General features: G+C 51.3%; 8 protein-coding genes across 8 annotated transcripts; 7 read left to right on the top strand and 1 right to left on the bottom strand.

Annotated features, from left to right (window-relative positions):
* Nucleotides 1-3: 3 nt before the first annotated feature.
* On the bottom strand, nt 4-1,139 carry nrf1 (GTPase regulator Nrf1). The gene is made up of 2 exons (XM_062889725.1): nt 764-1,139; nt 4-702 (listed from the first exon to the last, which is right to left on the bottom strand). The coding sequence occupies exons 1-2, from the start codon at nt 795-797 to the stop codon at nt 344-346; spliced, it is 393 nt and encodes a 130-aa protein (XP_062743292.1). The 5' UTR covers nt 798-1,139; the 3' UTR covers nt 4-343.
* Nucleotides 1,140-1,999: 860 nt separating this feature from the next.
* QC762_402800 (uncharacterized protein) lies at nt 2,000-3,616 on the top strand. The gene is made up of 4 exons (XM_062889724.1): nt 2,000-2,373; nt 2,449-2,487; nt 2,648-2,722; nt 2,793-3,616. The coding sequence occupies exons 1-4, from the start codon at nt 2,356-2,358 to the stop codon at nt 3,102-3,104; spliced, it is 444 nt and encodes a 147-aa protein (XP_062743291.1). The 5' UTR covers nt 2,000-2,355; the 3' UTR covers nt 3,105-3,616.
* Nucleotides 3,617-5,881: 2,265 nt separating this feature from the next.
* Nucleotides 5,882-6,823, top strand: QC762_402790 (uncharacterized protein; the record flags this gene model as incomplete). The annotated part of the gene is made up of 1 exon (XM_062889723.1): nt 5,882-6,823. One exon carries the CDS (start codon nt 5,882-5,884, stop codon nt 6,821-6,823), a length of 942 nt encoding a protein of 313 aa, XP_062743290.1.
* Nucleotides 6,824-8,009: 1,186 nt separating this feature from the next.
* QC762_402780 (uncharacterized protein) lies at nt 8,010-8,372 on the top strand (the record flags this gene model as incomplete). Its single annotated transcript, XM_062889722.1, has 1 exon — nt 8,010-8,372. One exon carries the CDS (start codon nt 8,010-8,012, stop codon nt 8,370-8,372), a length of 363 nt encoding a protein of 120 aa, XP_062743289.1.
* Nucleotides 8,373-8,947: 575 nt separating this feature from the next.
* QC762_0064320 (uncharacterized protein) lies at nt 8,948-9,469 on the top strand (the record flags this gene model as incomplete). The annotated part of the gene is made up of 3 exons (XM_062883657.1): nt 8,948-9,057; nt 9,148-9,208; nt 9,389-9,469. The coding sequence occupies 3 exons, from the start codon at nt 8,948-8,950 to the stop codon at nt 9,467-9,469; spliced, it is 252 nt and encodes an 83-aa protein (XP_062743288.1).
* Nucleotides 9,470-9,595: 126 nt separating this feature from the next.
* PCT1 (choline-phosphate cytidylyltransferase) lies at nt 9,596-11,667 on the top strand (the record flags this gene model as incomplete). Its single annotated transcript, XM_062889721.1, has 4 exons — nt 9,596-10,110; nt 10,175-10,525; nt 10,585-10,996; nt 11,057-11,667. The coding sequence occupies 4 exons, from the start codon at nt 9,596-9,598 to the stop codon at nt 11,222-11,224; spliced, it is 1,446 nt and encodes a 481-aa protein (XP_062743287.1). The 3' UTR covers nt 11,225-11,667.
* A 4,304-nt stretch (nt 11,668-15,971) lies between these two features.
* QC762_0064300 (uncharacterized protein) lies at nt 15,972-16,289 on the top strand (the record flags this gene model as incomplete). The annotated part of the gene is made up of 2 exons (XM_062883656.1): nt 15,972-16,011; nt 16,111-16,289. Exons 1-2 carry the CDS (start codon nt 15,984-15,986, stop codon nt 16,287-16,289), a joined length of 207 nt encoding a protein of 68 aa, XP_062743286.1. The 5' UTR covers nt 15,972-15,983.
* A 2,358-nt stretch (nt 16,290-18,647) lies between these two features.
* QC762_402760 (uncharacterized protein) lies at nt 18,648-23,460 on the top strand (the record flags this gene model as incomplete). Its single annotated transcript, XM_062889720.1, has 5 exons — nt 18,648-19,238; nt 19,293-19,318; nt 19,373-19,471; nt 19,525-20,755; nt 20,828-23,460. The coding sequence occupies 5 exons, from the start codon at nt 18,648-18,650 to the stop codon at nt 22,667-22,669; spliced, it is 3,789 nt and encodes a 1,262-aa protein (XP_062743285.1). The 3' UTR covers nt 22,670-23,460.
* Between the last annotated feature and the right edge of the window lie 83 nt (nt 23,461-23,543).

The following is a 23,543-nucleotide window of genomic DNA, read 5'->3' as shown; positions in this document are numbered from 1 at the left end:
CCCATTGGCCTCATGAAATTGTGGCCTCCTAGGAAACTCCAACTATATCAATTGAAACGTTGATAGAAAAAAAATGCGCCGCGTCTCTTATATACAATCTAAACCAAGACACCCAACTACCATGCAGCCAATGCAATGCTATACAATGCCATGCGAATACTAGTCCAAATTCACGCAACAGGCCCCAGTAAGATATCAGTCCGTTGTTGTTACACCGATCCCAAGCCACAAGAGCGAATGCCAGTACGGCCCGAGCCTTCTTCTCAACACCACCGTTCCCTCCCCTCACCCCCCACAATTCCTTCCCTTTACTCTCCATCCCAAAAAGACCACCTCTTCCAACTCAAGGCTTCTCCCCCTCCTGATGCGAGTACGTGATCCTCAACACAAAGTTGACCACCACCGCCAGCAGCAGAATAATCGCCAAAAACGTGGGGCCAAACCTGTCGTCGAACCCGGCCTGCCCCCTCATCCGTATAGACTTTGCTCGCCAGTGGTACGTTATCAGGGCATAAATCATGGTCGCCATCGCCACGCCGGTGAACAAGAAGGCGGAGATAAAGGCGGGGCGGTCGCCAAAGTTGAGCATGCCGATGGCGAGGGCGCCGAGGATGACAGTGAAGTTGAGCCATGAGAGGAAGGTGCGCTCGTTGGCGAAGAAGACTTTTGGCTCGACGCGGGTGGGGAGGGCGATGCGCTTGCCTAGGGCGAGAAGTTAGATTTTGAGAATTGGTAGCGGTGAAATAGAGAGAGAGAGACAAACTTGGGGCGGTTTGGAGGAGTGGTTGGCTGGACATGGTGACGGTGGTTGTGTATAATTATCCGTTCCGACGTGGGTGGTATATAGATATGAACTCGATTATCTAAAGAGATGTTTTGGCGATACCGTTGAGATTGAGTCGGTTGGTATGGTGGTGCTGTTTCGACTGGAGAAAGCTGTTGCGCCGCAGTGCAAGTGCTCCAGATGGTGCCAGTTGGGGGCGCAGAGGTTGAAGCTTCAATATTGATCAGAGACACAACGTCAGAGGGTCCCGCAGCGCTTGCAGCCGAAACACGAATGCACGTGGGTCTGGTCCCTGGTTTTGAGTGGTTGGTGTCGAAGGGCTCACGTGATGAGTTTTTGTTGCCGCGCAGCGCCCAGACCATCTGGACTCTCCAAACTAAAGGCGAGGCTTAAAGTTGATGCTGCTCTCCAAAAGTGGTGGGGATCATGGAGCTGTGGCTAGCCTCTTGCAGAGCCGTTGAGAGCCTTGAGTATAACGGACGATAAGGCAAGTTCTCCAACGTAAAAATCTAGAAAATTAACATCCAATTTTACGCTACACTTGCCACTTACCTGCTATTATATAAGTAGGGATTATAGCTTTTCGACCGCACTTTCGCACCTTTAATTACATATTACACACTTAACTAGTATTTAGTTAAATATTTATAAATATAATTATTTACTTACTTATTGTCACGGCACTGGCCTGACACTGGCCTGGCACTGGCAGACTGGAGGATAAGTGGGGCTCAGCGAGCAAGTGTGGTAAAGGCCCTGTAGGCAAACAGCAGTTGTGATATATTTCCTTTTTCTTCTTCACTTTAGTATTTCAATCAATTGGTTGGTATAACTGTTGCCTTGTCTCAGACTTTACCACTTAGGCCGTGACACTTATTGTACACTTTTATTTTTAATTACAAGATGATTTTTACACATAAAACTATATATCAATATTATTTATAACTATACAAAATATAGTAGTAGTAAATACGCGCGATATAGTATACAGCCGTAACATAAATTAAATAAAGTTATTCGTAAGTAGTGTATAGCTTTAGCTTTATCTAGCTTTAATGAGTAATTTATTTAGCTTTAGTAAATAGTTTATAGGTACTTAATCATAGCTCGATCAAGTACTAAAGTAGTAGGCACGGTTTTTTTCCTAATATCAACTTCCTGGATTTTTATTTAGAGAATTTGCCTTCTTGTCTGTATATTTGAGCGCCTTTAGTGGCAAGCCTCAATAGAGCTAGTGTTTGGGTTGAGATGTCATCAAACAATAGCGCTTGCGCAAACTGTAAATATTACTACACGATACTATCATTCCTAACATCTCCTTGCATCCTAATCAGCAGTGTGTTTCTTGGGTTTTGTGTTTAATCCCATTGTTTTTGTTGACAGCAGCTTCTGGCCTTTGGGGCTAACACGCAGGCACAACGCACCCTATTCGCTACGGTTCTTGGAGCGCGGGCATCCAAACGAAATCCAAACAAGCAAGCCACTGTCACCGCATCTCCCAAAGCACCACAACAACAGCCCCGCGAAAAGCAGTCACCCAAACCATAACAATAAATAGTTCAACAGACAACATGGCTGAGTCCACCTCTGTATGATTACCTATCCCAGGCTTCTTATTTATCCGCGACACGGAATGCCTTAATACTGACCTTATTAACAAATAGCCAATTCCCTTCAAGCGTCTCGAGCAGATTGCTTCCGATGTGCGTCGACCCTCCCGCTTGACTCCTTTCTCGCCCTGAACATTTGATTCACGATATTTACCTCCCAACTGCAAAAACCACCCCAACATTACGACCCCCAAGATGCGATAGCCTTGCGAACGATCAACCCGAACTAACCAAAACCCAATGCGATAAACAGGCCTGCAACAGCGTTCTCGAGAACGTCGAGTTTTACGAGCACCCCAAGACCGCAGGATGGAATGAGACCATTATCGTACGTACCAACTACCTACCAACCAACCTCGGTTTTACTTTATCAACATGGCTAACATGCCGCCAAACAGCAAAAAGTCCTCAAGGCGCTAATGTCCGAGGCCACCCCCGCCGGCGCCTCATCCCCCCAGTACAAGTTCGCCATCAACAGCACCATCGTCCAGCACGTCGTCCCCACTTCCCAGCTCAACAAGCCGACAAGTACAGGCACCACCGACGCCGAGGCTGCTGCCGCGGCGAAGAAGCAGGCTGGCCGCCGGGGCATGCACAGCGCGACGGGCGGTTACTGGAACGAGAAGACGGATGGAATGTGGAGCTACAAGTGGGATGGCGATGCCAAGGGACTGGATGTGGTGTTGATGCTTATCTGGATTGCTGTTTAGGGAGTCATGGACCCGGAGAAGTGAGCAGAATGCGGGGGGTGGGTGTTGGGTTGGTGTGTTGAAACAAGATCAAGATAATACTTGTCATGCTTAAAAAGCGAGTTTGGCACTCATCCTTCGTTTTGTTTTGTGAGGGGGGGAGGGGCGAAGAGGCGTGCGTGCTGCTATTCAGGCAACGATATTTCTAATTTGATGGTTTTCTTTACATGTTGCACCAATCGGTGCGTGGTGTGACAGTCACGCTGTGGATAAGATAAAGATTGAGGGTTAAAAAGATAACAGAGGCGCTTTCGACTATCTTTTTGAGGCCTTTTGACTATTATAAAGGCCTATGCACGATCTTTTGAGGCCTTTCTACTATTCTCAAAGACTATAATGAATACTTAACACCTATGTAGTTATCTTTAAAATCATATTGACCTTCTTTAAGGGCCTGCTAATCGTCTTTTAAGGCCTTCATCCAACCTAGCAATCTCTGTTTCTTTATCCACAACGTGGTGTCACAATCGAGGAGGGGGTGTAAACAGTCGGTCTGAATACACTCGGTTTTGTGGCCCCTGGTCTATTGAGGTTGATATGTAATTACCCTTTGGACGGGTTTTCAGCTATCACAGGTATCACTTCTTTGTCACCTTTTGGCTCGAATGAGACTATTGCGAAGTGATATGCGGAGACTATTGACCCGAAGATCTTCAGGAAATGACGCCTGGCATACGTAAGGCTATCGGGATTATCTTCGAAGAGGGGTAGTTTATCTATCCCATTATGACATTTTGCATACAAACGCTTGCATTCCTGAGGTTTAAATTCGACACAAGAACTTTGGCTTGATCCCGAGTAGTCGTATCTTCTTCATAAAAGTGCTCTCTTCAAAAATTATTAACTGTTGTCATATGAGGATACAGGAGACAACGGGCCGGGTCCAGTCCGGGGCAGGATGGCCAAGTTGCCGGCCGTAGAGGTACGGGGGCGGCACGGTCAATCATGGCAGATCTCTTGTCTCCGGTGATGTCTTTTGCCACCGGGAGATTTCACATACAGTTCGGACTGCTGCCATCGAATGTCACAGCAGCTGAAAACAGTTACCAAATATCTCAGTTGTGGTCTGATTGTAGATCCTTGGGGGTTGCTCTTGCAGTCGCTGACGTTTACGATCTCTTGTTGCATTGGATGCCACCTTGACCGTTTGCTCACGTGTAAGTCGTCATAGACCTCCTGGATATGGACAGGAGGCAGTGGATGCTCCGGCAGGCTGGGTGTTGGGATCGAGAAGGCGGAAACAGAGTGATTCGATCTTTTTTTTGAGTTTACCCCTTATCCCGAGTGCTTGGAACATGACGATTTCAAAACTGCCAGATTTTGGAGATGCTGCTAACCTACGGAGATCCTCGCCTTTGAAGTTCCAAGAATTACACTTACAAGCTGAAGGTGCTGCTTGATCTGTAACAGTCTGAAATTGTGAGCGCAATGCAACAGTACAGAACCTGAGAGCTGACAACGGAAGTGGCGAGGTGCCAGGCCCGGTGACCGTCGGTCGATTTGCCAACGGCCGCGTTTATCTGGGCCAAGAATTGGCGACGTTGACACACAGGAGGATGCATCGTCGCTTCTGCAGAGAGAATGATCCAGACGAGCCCATCCCCACACAATCCCATATCGACTTCATGACCACCCCTGCCAGTCTCGAACCGTCAGCCAAACCCCTTCACACCACCCAAGAGCCGCCCACTGGCTGCTGTTCTGTCTAGATTCTGGGCGTTCGGGGTATTGTTACAACTTATCATTGCCTCTTTGATCGACCGATGTTGACATCCAATGCGCAAGCCAAGAAAACAGGATTCCAGTGAAAGCTGCCGCGGCACCCATTGGCCGGAGCACAGAGGTGCATAACTCTGTCGTTCGAGGCCTGTCTTGGGTTGTACAATTGACTCTGGGCTGCCCACTGGTTGCAGCGCACGGCGTCGGCGGCAGGTCGTGCATGTTGGGCAAAGCATGCCCCGGCTTTTGAAGATCGAGAGGAATCCACATTTCGTCGTGTTCTCCAGCAGGGCCGGGCTGGTGACCACCGGAAACCGGGCCAGGGAGGCCAGGGACAGGCCTACACTACAGCCAGCTAATCAGGCGGTGCCGATCAGTCCCCTCCCTCCGAATCCTTTTTATTCGTCCGTCTCAACACTGAAGCCCTAGATTTTTTCGTCTTTGACGGTTACACTCACCTCCCTCACCAGATCTTCTCCAACATTCCCCGTCCTGCCGCTGACTGGTGTTATACTTGTCATCGTTGATTTTTTCGGCATTCCGCCCCTCTCTTGAGGACCGTACCAGACACACGGCAACTCCCTGGCCCCTCCCTCTGCTCACTTTATATCCGGCCCTCCACCACTACAAAGACGTTTTGCCCCCCTCTCCTTTGAACAAGACGGCATATTAATAACCTTGTGTTATCCCTCCAACTCATGAGCTTGCTATTGAGGGGGTTTTCGCATTCATTCCGTGAGACTTTCGGCTTTGGCACTTGAAATCTCAACTACGCAACCACTCAGCATCAATACCCGACATTGCTCGATATACACAATAAGAGCCCGATCTATAAACAGACACCATCCGGGTCTAGTCCAAAGATATTCAACACCCACAGCAACCATCATATCATCGCCTATCGTCCGATTGCCCTAACATCTGATATACGGCATATCTCCCGATTTTAAGGGCGAACACTTATCAACCTTCACTCTTCACGCACACGCCCAATCAGGTTTTACCTATCCACCGCCAACATGCTTACTATGCTGGAGCAGGTCCCCTCTCCCTATACCAGGGAGGAGCATTGGTTAAACGAGCAAAGCCTCGTAAGGAACGGAGACAACAAGCGTGCTCCACGAAGGTCACACACTCACCACGACTACTGCATTCCTCAACCACCAGTCTTCACACTCCAGACCATCCACTCCCCTCCACCATCGCCCGGGTTCTCACAGGACTCTCGTCAATCCTCCACAGTAACCAGCCCGTCAGAGGAACACAACAGGCAGCTTCAGCTACAGCAACAACCGCCCCGTCCTGTCGCTGCACCCCGCCGACCTCCCCTCGGGCCCCCTCGCCGTTCCTATTCCGTCACAGATAAGGAACCGCTCCCCCACCACCACCGCCCTGGCGGCCGCCTCCAGCTCATGGACCTCCCCCCCGAGATCCATTACGCCATCTTTGACTTTCTCGACCCAATCGACAGCACCTGCTTTGGGTTGACCAACTCCAACCTCTACTCCATCCACCGCCGGCTCCACGGCATCGTCCCGCTGGCTGTTCACCGCGCCGGGCCCAACGAGCTAGAATGGGCTTGGCACTTGGCCGGGCAGCATGTCGCGGCCAAGCCATCACTTTTGACCCAGAAGAACGAGCCAGGGCCAAAGGAGGGGTTGGGTCCCGAGGAGAGTAAGGCGTTGATATGTCTCAGGGTCAGAGGGCAGGCACTTTGCAGGAAGTGTGTGGTGAGTAGGTGTCAGTTGCAGACGCACATCAAGGATTGGATGGGGGAGAAGTATGAGTATTGTGATATCACGCAGAAGTTTGGGCCAAAGGCGGAGGAAGGGGCCAGGAAGAAATGTGAAAGGTCTAGTCCGAGGCACAGCAATTGGTGTGCCAGGCATGGGAAGAAGAAGGGTGCTGCTGTGAAGAAGCAGCAGCAGGAGGCGACGGGGCAGATACTTGGGACGGTATAAGCATAAGCATGGTATTTGCGAGAGTTTTTGGGTTCCATAGTTTATGATGGGTGTTTTGGTCCTGATAGCTTCGGGGGCGGTTCGGTTATGAGAATTGAGCTCTAATGAGAGTGTGGAGGTAGGTGATGATAATGAATCCTATAGTTTTTTTTACAACAATGCATGAATCGAAGGCATTCGCATCTATATTACTAGTGTTCTATCCATCATTTGAACATCGTATTCCTTCAGTCTCGAGCCGTGCTCATTTTCCCATGTCGAGCTCACCTTTCGATACCATCATCACCCATCTGCCCGAAAGCACAGACCAAGCCTATGACGTGACCTCAACGGCCACTCCCCCGCCACTGACGAGGTTTGTGGCTTGTTGCGCAGCCAAAACCGGAAAAGGGAGACGTTTTGTGTGGATCTGCGGCTAGTGGCTCGTGCGCGGTGATAAGGCAATCTTGGCTGTTATCAGTGTTATCAATCGCACTTACACCTCAAATTCATCCTCAATATAAAATCTTGGTTTGAGCTTGGGCGACATGCATCTAAGTGTTCTGCAGTTGGTGTACTCGCCGGAATGTCTTGTCAAAAAGAGCCGGTATGGGTGAGATACAATGGCTTGATTGGGATTTGGGAGGGCAAGATTCAGTGTTGGGAATGACAGCTGGAAGCTGACTGGAAGTTGGAGAGAGCATTCAGAGGAGAGTATTGGTCAATGTGATACCCAAGGAAAGCTTTCGGGGTGCTACATGATTTCGTGGTTCCAGTTTTTGGGTCTCGGCGTTCTTACCTCCTTATACAATGGATCTGGCATCCCGCTCCTCATATCAGCATTGTCACTGTTTTTTATCTATGCATGGGGAATTGACCAGCTGTTGGATGCAGTGAGATTGATGATTACTACCTTGTTCAATACAGGGCTCGGGTCTTCCGTTTCGATGTGTAAGGCTGAGAGGGGGAGATGACCCGAATATCGGCCAATACCGACTCAGAGTTGACGGCCATGCCGTGTTGACTCAGTCAGGAGGCTAATTATAAGGGTTAAAAGCCCACTCAATATGCCGATTTATGAGAAGATATAGGCTTGGTTGCCTGTTTCTTGACTTTTTTGTTCTGATTTTTCTCGATACATCAATAGAACAACAACTTACCAACCCGGGGTTTCCCACACCCTCATTCAAGTCAGTTGGTCGTAGTCATGGCAAACAAGCAGGAGATACAGGACACCGAGGAATTACTCAAGAAACAGTCACTCCCTCCACCCCATGTAGTTGACAGTAATACACCTATAATCCCCTCTGAAGAAGACGCACCCGAGCCATCTTCTCTTGCGCCCTCCAACGCCACCAACCCCTCAGACATCCTGAAAGCCCTCACCCTCCACAACTCCCTCCGCCGCTCTAGAAACATTCCCCCTCTTACCTATGACAAATTCCTCGAAGACTCCGCCCGTCAATGGGCAGAACACCTAGCCAAAAACATCGGCAAACTCCAGCATGCAGCCGACACTAGTCAAGGAGAGAACATTTACTGGGTGAGAGGCGGTGGAATCAAGAAATAACCATGTGTGAATGCGACGAGGAGCTGGCTGAACGAAGGGCGATGGTATAGGGGGCAGAAAGTGGGGGATCCGGCGGAGTGGGTGACTGGGCATTATACTCAGTGTATGTGGCCGAGAACAAGAAGGGTTGGGATTGCAGCTGTGGAGGGTGTGAGTAGGGATGGAAAGAGAGGAGTTTATGTTGTTGCTAGGTATGAGCCAGGAGGAAATTCTGTAGGGGAGAGGTCATATTAGGTGAGATTCTGAGTTTGGCTGGTGTTGTTCATTTATCCGTGTCTCTAGGTGGAGGCTGTTCAGACTTTAGAGATGGCGCTAAGATAGATGCTCCTATCTTTCTAATGAAAGAAAAGAGATGAATTTTATGAGGAAATCGAGATTCAAAACCGAATGAAAAGTTCTCACATTCATCACTACCTTATGCAAAGACTATGAAACTCGATGGTGTTGATGAAGAAGAGTCTTGAATCGTCAACCAATCAAAGCGCTGGGCTTCTACAGGTGTCAAACAAAACAAGCCGGGGCACAGACCAGGTAATGACGTGACGGCACTGCAAGCAGCTGCTGCAGTCGCGGGAATGGGGCAGGGATTGCGAAGCAGCCCCCTGACGTTTGAAGCATCCAAAGGAAATTTGTTCGAGAAATTCCCCTTGTCGGGACTCGACAGGACAGCTTGCCCCTCGGACGCGTTCGCATTGTTATAGTACATAGAGAGGAAGAGCACACACATCACGCTGATTGGCATCTTCCATCCAAAGGTGTGTATCCGTACGGATAGGTTCATCGAATCCAATCCGATCGTGTCCCAGATTCCCGGTTTTCGCTCTAAATCCTTAGTGGTGAGTGCCACCAACCCCAAGATCTGACGTCTTTGGCCTTTGTCGCATCTGCATGTGAAGCGTCGCCTTGGCTTCTTCATTCTATCACTCCTCCATATAAGCGCGTCACAGCTGTGGTTGCCCTGAAGAACTCAACAACATATCAAGCTGCATCCGCTAACCTGCACCAATCCCTGGCAGAATCCACGGTCCCCGCTCATCTCGACCTTGACCGTTTCGCTACAGGCATCGTCCCTCCCGCGAAGCACAAAGTTGCGCTGAAGGCCCCACAAAACCCAGCGCTTTCCCCATCGTGCCCGGTCTTTCTTTTGCAGGCGCTGTCCCGGTTACGGTTCCTTCGCCTTCTTCTTAGTACCTACCGGACAAACACCAAACTACCAATCCACCATGTCGTCTCCAAGCTCAGTGTCGCAGAGCGCCGGGAAGAGAAAGCGCAACAACACAGCCGGCGCCATGAACATCCAGCAAGGACAGGTTGCCCAGCCCGAGTCCCGGGACGCTTCGGCCGAGGAGGGCGACACCACAGCCCCCGAATCCGCCCGAGCTGCCAGTGCGGCCACCGCCGGACACCCACCCAGCAAACGCCTGCGTGGGAACCCGGACTCGGCCTCCGCACCGACAACAACAGACGCCCAGGCGGTTGACCCCGGCGAGCCTAGCGACACCACCGAAGCGAGCGCCGACATTGCTGAGCGTGTTACTCGCAAGGGAACCCGGAAGGGCGTTGTGTCAAAGGAGGTCAGCAATGGAAGCACCACTTCATTCGACAAGCCGGACGAGTCCATGGCCCCTCCTCCAATTGGCACCCTCACCCATCCTGTGGGTTACAGAACAAACGACCCCCCCACAGGCCGGCCGGTAAGAGTATATGCTGACGGTGTCTTTGACTTGTTCCATCTCGGGTAAGCTCTTTCTATTTCTAGCTTGGAACCTAAGGGCCAATTGCTAACCTGAGTACTCCCTCAGTCACATGCGCCAGCTCGAGCAAGCAAAGAAGGCTTTCCCCGAGGTATACTTGATTGTGGGCGTTACTGGCGATGAGGACACCCACCGACGCAAGGGTCTGACAGTTCTCTCTGGCAAGGAGCGGGCGGAGACGGTCAGACATTGCAAGTGGGTGGACGAGGTGGTCGAAAGCTGTCCTTGGATCGTCACTCCCGAGTTCCTTGAGAAGCACAAGATTGACTATGTTGCTCACGACGACATTCCATATGGCGCCGATGAGGGTGATGACATCTACGCCCCAATCAAGGCGGCAGGCAAGTTCTTGGTGACGCAACGAACGGAGGGTGTGAGCACCACGGGTATTATCACCAAGTAAGCAGCCGAGAATTTCTCAGAAGTTAAGAGTGGAAGCTAATCTCATGCCCAAACAGGATCGTCCGTGATTACGAGAAATACATTGCCCGCCAACTCAAGCGTGGAACTACCCGCCAAGAGCTCAACGTCAGTTGGCTCAAGAAGAACGAGCTCGAACTGAAGCGCCATGTCCAGGATCTGCGTGACAATATCCGCAGTAACTGGGCCACGACGGGACAGGAGCTCAGCAGGGAGTTGCGTCAGTTCTGGCCGTCTAGTCGTCCTCAGAGCCCAGCAAGATACGGACCCATGGCGAACAATGGTAACGACACGCCCAGTAGCCCATCGGGTCCTCCGTCGTTCACGGGGTACTTTAGCGGCCCGAGGAGTCCCGGTGCCACTACTACTGCTGGAGAACGGGCTACCAGCAATGTGAACGACTTTGTGACTGGTTATACTCTTGGTTTGATCGGTGGTGTGAGGTCTTGGGTACGTACATCTCTCGCTCTTTACCGCTTTTCTGACGCACTGCTAACCTGCATGGTTTAGATGACCAACAAGAACCGGAGAAGTCAATCCCAGGACGATGGCAGTCAGCAAGTCAGTGACGATGAGTCTGAAGAGGGGGAGAGCAGCAATACGAAAGAGAGCACTGAGAGAAGACGGTCTTCTGGGCAGAATCAGCAACTGAAATCCGGCGGCAGCAGCAGCAACTAAAAGAGGCATGGGTTTTTCCAGATCATGGGGTATTTTATGTTTTTACGTTTGGTTAGACGATGATTCGGACGGGAGGCGCTGCACAATGGTCAAGTCGAATGGGGGGGGAGGGGGAAAGGAAGTAATCAAAAAAAAGATACAAGGACTCTCATGTGTTTGGGGGAATGCTCTTTCTTTACAGCATGGTTTCTCTAACTCTCTTTTTTTGGCCTCGTCGTCTTTTTTTTTCTTAGACGGGTAGGCATGTACTCTTACTTAGAAGTGAAGTGGTCTTTGATTTTTGATAATCGGATCATGATAACTTTTTTTTTAACAATTTTTAATGAAGTCTAGCTGGGTTTGGGATGTTGGAGGGTGGTGTGAGTTGAGTTATCGTGATCAAAAAATGGGAATCAACAACACGGGCACAACGTTAACTAGCTGGCAATTGACTCTGTAGGGAAGCGGGTCGGGAGGAGATACGTGAGCTCCTCTCCGTTAATGAATATAGGGTTTTGTGTCAAGGTCTCATAGAGAGAGCAACTATGTTGACAGGCTCATTCACCTAAGATAGTCTGCGCTCCAAGTCGAGAGATGCGGCTCAGCCTGGGTGGTTACTTTGGTGTTGTTTTTGCCTTATAATGCGTCAGGCTTCGGTTCAATAGAGAGAGAGTTGGACTAACAAAGGTCTTGTTGTGCTTGAACAAATCGGGATGGTTAAGGTAGCCCCTGAACCCCTGAGTGTGTTTGTGTTCGTGCGCGCTGTTGGATGCTCTGAAACAAGAGACTCATCAACTTCCAATGATGAAATCAAAACCGAGACTTGACATACTTTGCTTTACTTGGGTTATTGTGGTTAGCTGGAGATGATGGGGGAAGTATAGATTGTTGTTGCTTTGCCCGTGAGACGAGGGAGGGGTTTCCACCATGGAGATTAGTCTGTGTTCGTCACGAAACTGGTAAAGAAAAGGGGTTGTGTTGCTTTTGTTGATGGAATACTGGTCTTTCATGCTTCACTTTTAGCTTGTGTGGGTAGGTATTATTCGAGGTAGGCACTATGTCAAAGGTGAGGTAGTTCTCATTTCACTCAGCTAGCTTTCTATCTTACCATAGCTAGAGAATACATTCTGCCCTCCCGCCCCGTATTTAAAGAAGCCTAAACAAAAATGTTCATAGCTGATAACTTTAGGTATTCTACCTCACTGCTGATACGTGACCCAATTGCTAGTGGTGATCTGAATGTTATTTAAAGACGATGTAACAAGTAAAAAGGTAATTGACTCAGTCAGTCAAACCACCCCCCAAAAACATCCCTCTTCTTCCCACCCCTTACCCACTTACGTACCCCCACACCAAAACAACCCACGTAACATAACCAAACCTGTCCCACCTTTCCCATATATACACCCTGACGTACCGTCGTGGAGAAGAAAACGACAAAAGTTAGGGGTTCCTCCAGCACTGGTGGAGGAGCGGTGGCTGCTTACCTGCCACACAATCAAGCCTCACGATAATCTTCTGTAACGTAACTGAGTACCATAAGTACTTCCCCCGTGCCGCATGGCCCAGAAAACAAGACATCAAGTGTCAGCCTCATACCTCTGACACTTTCGACAAGAAAAGGTCGCATAGTTCGGCCTTCCATCTCGGTCGATGAAAAGGGGAAGAAAGTCCAGTGAGAAGAAAGGGGATGAAATAGGAGTGTGCAAAAACAAAGCTCGAATATGCAAAGTCGTCGTCAGACCATGGCCCTCAGGCAAGGGCTGGGTTAGCTCTGCTTGACGATGTGATTGGACAATGATTTGTATACTCATCACCTTCCCCCCTGGAGACCAGCATGTGATCGAATGACCGACCCAGTTGACGAGGTAATTCTGTGTTCAATGCCAGCCATTTAATATGTGCATGACGGATAACCTTCCCCGAAACAGGAAGCCGCCGGATGATACAGACCTCGTGGTAAGAGGATGACCTCCTCGCGCGGCCACGATATTGGTGATATTGTCATCCCGATAGTAGCTTTACCACGGTCTGTCTTTTGCTACCAGGCTGGCCTCGGTCGGAGCACCTGCGTATGCATATCAAGATAAAGCTCAGTAATACCCGCCGACCGTGCAGTCAAAATAAATAGGCCGAGCCGTTCTGGCCCAGGAGCAACTTTGCCCCCCCTTTCCAAGACTAGATGGCTGGTGAAAATAGGAGCGAAGCTAGCTGGTACACTCCCGAGCTCGTAAGGACACCGACATGATTGGCTGATTTTCTGTAATGAAAGGTCGCAGTAATATCGGCCATGTCGTAACGCTGCTTCGGCCTAGATCTCAAGGCTCCCTGATTTACTCGTAAACCACACGAGTAACACCAGCCCTAGAGAAAAGGCATACTGTTGATCGAGCGACGATCTCTGCCAGGAGAGACTCACCGGAGCGCCACCGACGCCAGGTCGAGGCCCATGTGAGCTTGACAGCAAGACCTGCCGCATGCCTGGCCTCTGGTGGGAGGGTACAACTTGCAGCACAACTGTATCAGCTAGGTAGTACGTATGGATATAGTGGCGAGGACGAATCTGGGTTGGGGTCTGCAGTCAGCCTCAGGCACCCACATGCTCTGTCAGAACACTATCTCATCCATATCCATACTTCAAAAACGGCCGGCACATTAACCGCGTGGGAGGGATCTGGGGAAATGGGGTTGACGCTTGCCACCCGGCGCTGACCAGCGAGACTGTCAACAATTGGGGGCCTTGTTTCGAAGTTATCCAGCTAGGAGTCAAACACTCAGTGGACGCGGCACCTGATGCGAGGTCCCCACACGGAGAAAAGGAAGCCAGGCATGTTCTAGGAGAGATGTCTGCTGCGGAAAGACGGATACAAGCCGGCTGTTACCCCAGAACACCACCGGCAGCGGCCTGCCACATTGACCCGATCAGCCCTATGAGCTTGAAGGACCTTTGAACCTCGGCCTGGCCTTATTCCGGACCACTTGGTGAGTGTGAAAGAGACAATAGGAGTGGCTGTCCCGCGAGCCTACATAAGCGTTCGCGGAGCAAATACACCGGAAGCTCGCAGGCCGGAGCATGGCGACAACTCTGCGGCCGATAATTCGTATTCTTTAGAGTGCGTACGGCTGGCTGAGTGATCTGCGGTGGCAATCCGAGAAATTGTTATTTTCGATGGACATGGAGAGACAATGAATGATGGAGATGCCGGATGGAGAGCTGAAAAACGAGAATAAACCAACAGGTCAAGATGTGGGAGATGCTGTACACATCAGCAGCTCTGAACCTGAAACTGTTTCATGTTGGAAGTACATCGGTACCATAAGTGCCCTCGTGGCAGGTGCTTGTCGCTCCCATTCCCCCTCCTTGACCGAGTGAAATGCGGTTGAGGGGCGCCCTGTGGTGTTGGCGGTGAGTAAGCTGGTAGCATCTTTTCTGTAAGGTGCAGCATGCAGCAGAGCAGTTTCGTCTGTCGTGGTGCAACACGAACTAGGCAACATCCTCGACCTGCGCTGAGGCTGTGCGGGGGCTCTTTAAGCCAAGCTGGGGTATGTAGGTACTGATCGGACCGTTTGCTACAGGCTCGGGACTTGATGTGCCCCAGCCCCCAGCCAGCCGACCTTCCCACGTGGCCAAGCCATCATTCATCAACGTGGTGAATCGGCCGATGGGATTTCGGGAGTCTCGCTTGGGTCCGTCCTCCCGCCCATAACGATATGTTATCATCACTACGCCGCGCCTAGCAACCTTCTTCCCTTCTACGGCCTTCTCTGTCGCCGCCAACGACGGGACGTCCCGGGGCCAGCAACTTTGCCTGGCAGAGGAGCAAGAGCCGAGTGCTTGTCCCAGAAGTGTAAGTAGAAACGTTACTAAATTGGAAGTATTGATGCTGAACATGGCAGCAAGCAAGCGTCGAGGTGAAGCGAGAACTGTGAAGGTCTGGCTAAGGTAGCAAGGGCTGCGGGGTACGCTTCCATAGATAGCAAAGCAGCACCTATTTGCGGGTATTCTATCTCCAGGTCTCCCGCGATCGACCCAGGCACAAACCCCGGGGTTGCGGGTAGAAAACCAAACCTATAAGGCTGGAAAGGGATAGGATAAAAGGAGCATGTTTTGTGGGCCAATGTGACCTCGAATGCAACACAACCAATGCCTTTGTCGTAGCAGATGCCTATTCGACGAATACGAGAGAGAGGAAAAAAGCCAAATCTGGTTATTTTGTGTACTGGGGCATGTTGAACCACCGGGAACTGCAAAGAGAGTAGGTAGGTACCTGAATGAACCGGGGGGACGTCCTCGCGCCTCGTGGCAGACCCAACGGTATGGATCTACGGCGGAGGCTTGGTGCGTAGAACGTCCATGCTTCGATCAAGATGGCGGTTAGATGCTGGTGTAACAGGTTTAAGCCCCCAAGAAAAGAAGCCGTGAAACTGCTGGAAGCCACATTTGGATCCGGATCCAGATGCAGGATGGTTACATTTGCCAGTTTTGTTGATCCGGGCAACGGGTTTCTGAATTTGTCTGAGCAGTTGAGTTGATTAGGTACATAGAAGCAAGACTCAACGGTGCAGGTGAGGAGGTGAGGTTCAGAGTGGAGAACTCCTGTTGGGCAGCTGCCAAAGCCGATGCCAAGCTGTAATGATCGCTTCATAGCGCTATTAATAGTGCTAAGCGCCCGGCCGAAAGCTTTAATGCACGGACCTTGTGAAGGAGAGCGGGGTTATGCTGGAAGCCAAGAGTTTGGACCACGATCTTATCGATCACCTCAGCCAACAGCAGGTCATAATGCATCGCAGAAAGGATATTGTAACTTGTAAATATCTGTACACTGGCTTCTCCCAAGACATCAGACACCATCAACAAGATCAGCAGGTACCTAGTATCACCTCACTTTATAATAACCCCTCCATAGGGAAGAGGTTTGCGATGAACCGGAACCTCCCGCAGGTCGAACAAGCTTCGATATCAACCAACTCTTCTTCTCTACGTATGCCGTCAGATATGCGCAGCATCACCACCCTCTCGGGCTCGGAACACCTCCGATACTGCATTCCCCTTGCTTCAGTACGACGCCACAGCCCAGTTCCTTAAGACAGAAGCGCTCGTCACACAAGCGCGGCGTATCACAAACTTGAAACAAGCGCCCGCCTCGCGGCAGTGAGCTAGGACCATACCTAATCGAGAAGCAACTTGCGCAGTGAACCACACACACCCACCGAGCGACCCGAAGTCTGAAGTTCTGAATTGCACACTAGAAGCATCAGGCCCGTCCCGGGTGGCGTGACCGGGTCTTGACTTGCCCACTGATCAGACGAATCGGCAGTGGCAGATTAAGCGCCCCTAGCGCAAACTACTGTCTATTATCACCAACGTTGACACCATCAACGGCCTTCTTACATATGCCCACAAGCATCATCGTTATGGTGGCTGTATATCGACTGTATTCAATGCCATCAGGTTGGTGCGTTATAGGCGCTTGTCATGGCTGCTTATTTAGCAATTGCCGTTACACTGACTGACGGAGGAACAATGACACCATCAGCCCGCCCTCCCATTGCCCACGCGCTTTTCTTCTCCCTGTTTAGAGAAACGAAGCAAACAACAAGTGTTGCTACTGCTACATGCAGGTCATTCGTTCTAATCATGCCAGGTCCTAATTAGTGCCGACTGAGTGCCGCAACCAAGAGATTCCCCAGACGGACAGCCATGGCGGGGGGCCCCCGAATTTACCATCGGTGGAAGAGATGCATGGTGATCAGAGAGCAGCGATTCGACAGGCCTGAGAGGTTGCATCCAGGCACCCAATATACTGTTCTATTCCCGCAATAGACACTGAAATACTCTGATCATCGCCCACGCTCGCTTCCACTGCAAACCATACAGATCCCGCCAAGTTACGACTCTACGGCCAAATTCTGCAAAGGCTGCATGCACGTCTTTTTTTTTTCTCAAGACGCTTTGCTGTATTGGGAACCAACAAAAATAGGATCTCACTGAGAGCACGTCTTGCAGATTCTGTATGGCCAATGGGAAACATCACATCGCCTCAGCCCCCTGTATGTACCTATGCACATCAACCCTATCCGTCAGTCTGTCCATGGAACCCCTCATCACCCCTCTCCTCGTCACTTGTCAGTATGTCACCGTTTTCTGCTCTCGAAGAGCTCTGAATGGCGCTCTCACTGGGCGAGCACTTCTCCAAGTATGGTCTGCGAAATGACAATTCTGCCGGCCATACTATGGGACTGTATGCCGAGGATACTGGCCAATAGGCATGGTTGCCTCTGCTGCAGCAAATTCCGCACTTCTCAGACTGCGCCGCTTTACAAGTCAGGCCGGCGGTTAAGAAAAGGGTACACGAACAAACCGCTAGGGCAAAATGCACGCGATACTACCTCTCCTCGAGATGAAAGTGCTCCCTGGGCATGAAAAAAAAATGGGTGTACACAGGAGGCCCAATTTACCGAAACATGCCCACATACGCTGTGCTGCACCTCATCGCAAGTATCCCGGCAGCCCTACGGAATCAACTGAGAAATGGCCCTGGCATCATGTCGTCAATGATCCCCGGAGCGGCACACGACCACGGACCATGGCCATGCGTTCTATCCAAGATGGCCACTCCTATTCCCGGGTTGGCATGGAAGGGTTGTGGAAGCTGACCTGGAAATTCAGTTTTCCCTACCTGCCTACGGTAGTTGGTTGTTTCCCACCCACATCTCATTCTTTCAAGGGCTCAGATTATACACATTTCAGAGGAAAAGCCAGTGCAAGTGTACATTATTTGTCTCAACTGTCTATTTTCTTCGAGTCGAGTCTCGTTCCCAGGACAAGACCATCTCAGCACCCTCCCTCAGCAAGTGCCAATGCAACCCCTCCCCCCCCCTCTTTCACTCCCTACCCTTGCCAAGGAGCTGACGGGGAACAGGGGGCAAGCAGGCCCTTCAAGCAACAGCCTCCTCTCCAAAAAGAGCACCCAAGCCCCTTCTGCAATGGAGGGCCAAGAGCGGTACAATCTCATCCCAACTTTTCCCTAGCTGCACACGCAGGTAGAGGGCCCTGTCGCCATCTCAATAATAACATGTGCCGCAATGTACGCCGCAGAGTTGCACCCCAGATGCTTCGGCTGTCGTTGTGGACGGATGGGCCCCGTTGCTGCGTGTACATGCCATGATTACCCAAGGTCACTAAGTAGCTTTGATCACATCCCCCGCAGACTGAGGCTTGCCTCGATCTCGTTCTTCTCCCCTCCTTCTCTTGTTGTCTTCTTTTTGAGCCTCTTCGCGTGTATTGCTGCAGCCGCGCGTGTACAGCACTGACGTACCCCGTCCCCGTCTTCGTCCCTGACTTTGTTACTTTTCTTCATTTGTCCAAGAAAGTCCAACAGGGCTGTGTTATTCCCATCTTGGTACACATCTGACATCCATTTTTGAGCATCTGCCGCCCATCATGGCTAGTCTCAAGTTCATAATGGATGTCAACGACGATCACCAGGTGCCGGACCGTCAACAGGCCCAGAATAATAAAAAGGCCAAGGTCCCAATCAAGCCGGCCACTACCGGTCAGCTACCAGAAGAACCCAACCCACAACCACACCCGAGGCATGCTGGTAGTTCCGGCCTGGCCGCCGAAGAGGATATCAACCCCCCTTCCCCCTCTACCCTGAACAAGAAACGTGCTGCTTCCTCAAGGGGTCCCAAGCCAACGACGACAACATCAACCACAACCCCAACTGCCCCCCCAGGAACGGCAAGCGGATCACTGGATACTCCAGTCCCATCGACGACCTTGTCTCCTGCCACCGCACGACCCTCAGTCCGTCGTCGAAGCACAACAAGTACCGACTCAATGGACCGGTCAGGAGGCTACAGATCTCCCGCCTCGTCGTCATCAATGGGAGGCGGACCCATGCGACCTATGCCCCCTCATCCTCAACCATCTGATGCAGTACCGATGAGACTTACCCCCATCACTGGTCGTGTGAGCAGAGCGAAGAAGGGCGTTCCGGTACATGTCTGCGAGCTTTGCAAACCAGCCAAGGTACGACGCCCTCTGTTGATTATTCATTAGGGCATTCATACTAATCACCACTAGACCTTCACAAGAGCCGAGCACTTGAGGTGAGAAAGACTTGAGCCATCGGCAAGCGGTATACGCTGACACTTGGGATATAGGCGTCACCAACTCAGCCATGAAGAGCCTCAATTTCGTTGCTCGGGCTGTGACAAGGCATTTCATCGCCAAGATCTGTTGACTAGACATCAGCAGAAGAAGTGAGTACAGAAGCTGGAACGGCAATAGCCTACTTTATTAACCATGTTTACAGCGAGCACGGTGAATCTTCATCCCAGCCAGCGGTTAATCAGGCCAGTCCATATGCTGTGCCATCACCAAGACCACCACAGCCAATACAGATCTCTGGGTCACAGAGCAGCTCATCAGTGCCGGCCCAAGGGTCTGGGCAAACACCTTCCACCGCGGCCGTCTCTTCTGAGACGCCTTCAACAACATATTCTCAGCCCGCCAGCTCGCCTCATCCAACCGCAGATTACAGAGGGGCCGCACCTGAATACGATGCCTACACAATGTCCTTGACAACCATTCTAGTCACTCCATTTTCACCACGGTTCTCACAGACGTATTCCCAGGCCAGGACATCACAGATGGAGCAATTGTCCGTAATAACACAGGGTATTAAAATGCCCGAGCACCAGGAACCGTCCCCTTGGCCATCATCGGCCACGGACAGCACTTATTCGACACCGGTATCGGAATCACTGGGAAATGCACAGCCATGGGGGCGCTCAAACCCCCTTCTCTCCCCATATCCTAATCCGGATTCTCGAGTCAGCCCCGGGCCTGGACTTGGAGGTTTCATTCACCCGAATCCCTACTCCTCCAACCCCGCCAGCACACGGACATCGCATACCTATTCGGCCGGAACAATCTTCCCAAATACTACTATGGGCTTTAACGGTCGAGACGTCAGCAACCATCAGGCCTCCGGACTGAGCAACATGCACGGGAACACAATGGCCGGCGGCTTTCGAGGCCTCACCCCAGAGCCGCACACCTCGGCTCAAGCAAGTGGCGGTTTGATCACACCCGCCCCCGTCCTTTCCACTGGCATTGACCCTTCGCTCGGAATGCTTCGTCAGAAGCAGGGGTTTATGGACACACTATTAGGTGCCCAAACCGCCATGATGACTGATATGAGCGTTGGATATGCTGCGAGTGGTGATGTGAGCCCGGGTGGCGAGAGGACAGGGTTGAACTTGGAGTTGGGGAGCAAGTATGCCATGCACTCCTCCATGCCACCGTCCATGAACATCCCCCTTCCGGCCGCCATCAGGACTGCTATTCCTGGCTATCTTGATGTCTATTGGGACAAGGTACACCCTGTGCTTCCAATTGTGCATCGGCAGTCATTTGAAGCCGAGCCGGTAGATGTGCTGAGGTGTGCCATGGCAGCCGTAGCCACCCAGCATCTCGACACCAAGGAGGACCGCAACCGGGGGAACCAGCTTCACGAGCACGCGTGGCAAGAGGCGAAGCGAGTGAGTGCAAATGCACCCATTTCTTTACCACATCATCAGCAACACTGGAACTAACAAGGAAACACCACACAGGCAGCCAAATGGAGCCTGCAAATCAAGCAGACGATTCTTCTCTGCGAGTACTTTGCGCGCTTCCGAGGCCGAAAGCCGGTTACCAAGCCCTCAGACCTGTTCAGGCATCTCCACCAGAGGGTGAGTACTGAGCAGTCCATTACTGCACCGCTGTCTTTCTCTCTTATGGAGGATTCTGTTTCTTGGTTCTTCGACACCAGCGCCTGGTCTCCAACATCCTCCCCCGTTTCCTCTGTCTCTTCCTTTGATTCCATCACGCCGGCTACCATTGCCACCACCTCTCCCATGGTTCTCAGGCACCTGAGCCCCTTCTCGAACACATCATGGCCACAGGCCATTGTCCCTTCATCTTATGTTTCTCCTGGGTCCTCCTACACGGATCCTTCTTCTTTCACGCATCATTCTCGTTCCAACACCTCTCCTTCTCCTGCTCGTTCGCGAGAAATCTCTCGGATCTGGTCTTTTCTCTTTTCTCCCGAACGCTACGACTCTGTACCGGCGACGGGGAATTCTCTTTCATTTTCGACTCTTTCTCAGAGCTCTGCGCAGGCGTACTTACAATTTGTCTCCGACACACAGGCCCTTTGTCCCGACTCCGGCATGCTCGATCAAGCCATGCTCAGTTCGGACCAGCACTTGGTCAACGACCACGAGAGGTGGAAGCGCTGGGTTGAAGCCGAGTCTTGCCGTCGGCTTCTCGCAGCTTGCTTCATTTGCGATGGTCATACATCGATCTACCAGCAGCATGGGCGCGTTCTGGATGGCAATGAAAGCCTCCCGTTGTTCGGCAACAGTGAGAAGCTTTGGGGAGCCTCCACGGCAGAGGAGTGGCACGCCCTACAGGCTTGCGACCCGGTCTCTGCCCACGCTGCCGCCCAGCCAGCTTGCGTCTCCGACATTGAAAGCCTCACGCCTGAATACATTGAAGCTTGCGGTCGGGCAGATCGCATGGTCATTCTTGGCCTATGCGCTCTGCGTCTGCCTCGACGGCCGGCGTCATCATCCACAGTTGCCCTTTCAGCCGACAACTCTCCCGCTCCGGACTTTGATTCAAGCCAGCAAGCACGTCTCCAGCAGCAACCCCAGGACATGGAAGCCGAGCAGCGCATCCAGCGGCTTTTTCGAACCTGCCCCATCGCCAACACCTACCTCGCCCTACACCACACGCCCCTTCGTGATCTCCTGGCCGTCAGCGGCGACTCTTGGGCCTACGCCCAGAAGGTCCTTCCTGCTACCATCTTCCAGGAACACGTCAGGCGAGTCAGGCAGTGGGCTGGCGGCAGCCTTCCGGGCCTCAACATTCTCAAAGCCACCCTCTTTGCCTCGCGTGCCCTGCTCGGGTTTCTGGACAGTAATCGCAGGAATGTGTCTGAAGACAGCGGCAGCAGCAGCTCAGCTGCATCGTCAAGGGTGGCAGATATATCCGACTACTGGGCCCTCCACGTCTGCGTGCTCGTCTGCTGGGCGTTTAATCACGGTCTGCGGAACAGCAGCAAGGGTCAGCAGCAGCAACAAGCGCAAGTGCACCCCCGGCAACGAAGCAGCAGTGGCGGGCCCAGCGGTGGAAGCAGTCCTGCCTCGAGAACGAGCGGGCTGTCGACCGCGTCCACGCTGAACAGCTCTGATGATGAGCCGATCCGCTGGCTGCGCAGGGTGGCTGAGTGCAGCCGTCTGGAGGACGTCTTAAGGTTCCGGGCCCATCGCGAGGCGGCGGGCGTGGTTGGGCTTGTGAGGCGCCGGATGGAGAGTGACTGTGTCGGCAGTCGGAATAAGCTGTATGTGGACGCCATGGGGGTGTTGACCAAGATTGAGGAGAGTGCTGCTACCAGGAGGTGGTTCTAGCTCCTTTTCGTCACGTTTTTCTTTTTTGTTTTTGTTTTTCAACCAGCCAGGGAGCTTAATGGTTTTCAATGGCGCCTTTTTCTTTCTGGGGTTTCTTTCTTGTCATATTTTTACATGGGATGGGGAGCATTTGGCGTGGGTGATGGCATTTACAGGATACTTACTGGCTGGGGGCATATATTGTGTGGGATAAGGGGCATGGCATTGCTGGTTGACATCCATTCGTTTCTCTTCTTTTTCTACGGCGTTTTTCTGGGCATTCACAACACAAACACGACACGACAATCGCATACATACACATGAGATGACGGCAACGAAATGGAGAAAAGCGGCTTCCTTCTTCTACACCCTTTTCATTTCACTTGTACAACATACCTTTCCAATCATCCCCTTTTCTTTTTCTGTACTTTTACTTTTGCTTTTTTTCTGTACGATTTTTTTGGGGGTTTCTGTTTTGCTTGTTTTGTTTTTTTGGCATATCATACATATATTACATTACATCATTTTTGTACTTTTTACCTTATTATTTTCTTCAACAGCAGATGGGTAAAACTTTAAATGATGGATATAAATTGGGTTTGGGTTCGGGCACATACAGAAAATAAGGTGTATTTGGAGTTTAATGGGAAATGCGAAAGGGGGGCTTATGAGACAAGGAAAGAGGAGAGGGGGTTGGTTGTATAACATACAGTAAAACAGACAGAGTGGGTGGGGGAGGAGGAACAGGGACTTAATACTTAGTTTTTGTACTCCTATTGTATAACATGAATAATGAGAGATATTGATCATCATATTTACTGTTTTTGGACGTGCTTGATCTCGGTGAAGTCTTAAAACAGTAGCTAAAATGAAGGCACTTGAATGTTTACATGAA

This window comes from Podospora pseudocomata, chromosome 4 (genome assembly GCF_035222375.1).
Source record: "Podospora pseudocomata strain CBS 415.72m chromosome 4, whole genome shotgun sequence".
NCBI lineage: Eukaryota > Fungi > Ascomycota > Sordariomycetes > Sordariales > Podosporaceae > Podospora > Podospora pseudocomata.
Note: the sequence above shows the minus strand (reverse complement) of the source record. Positions and strands in the feature narration are given on the sequence as shown.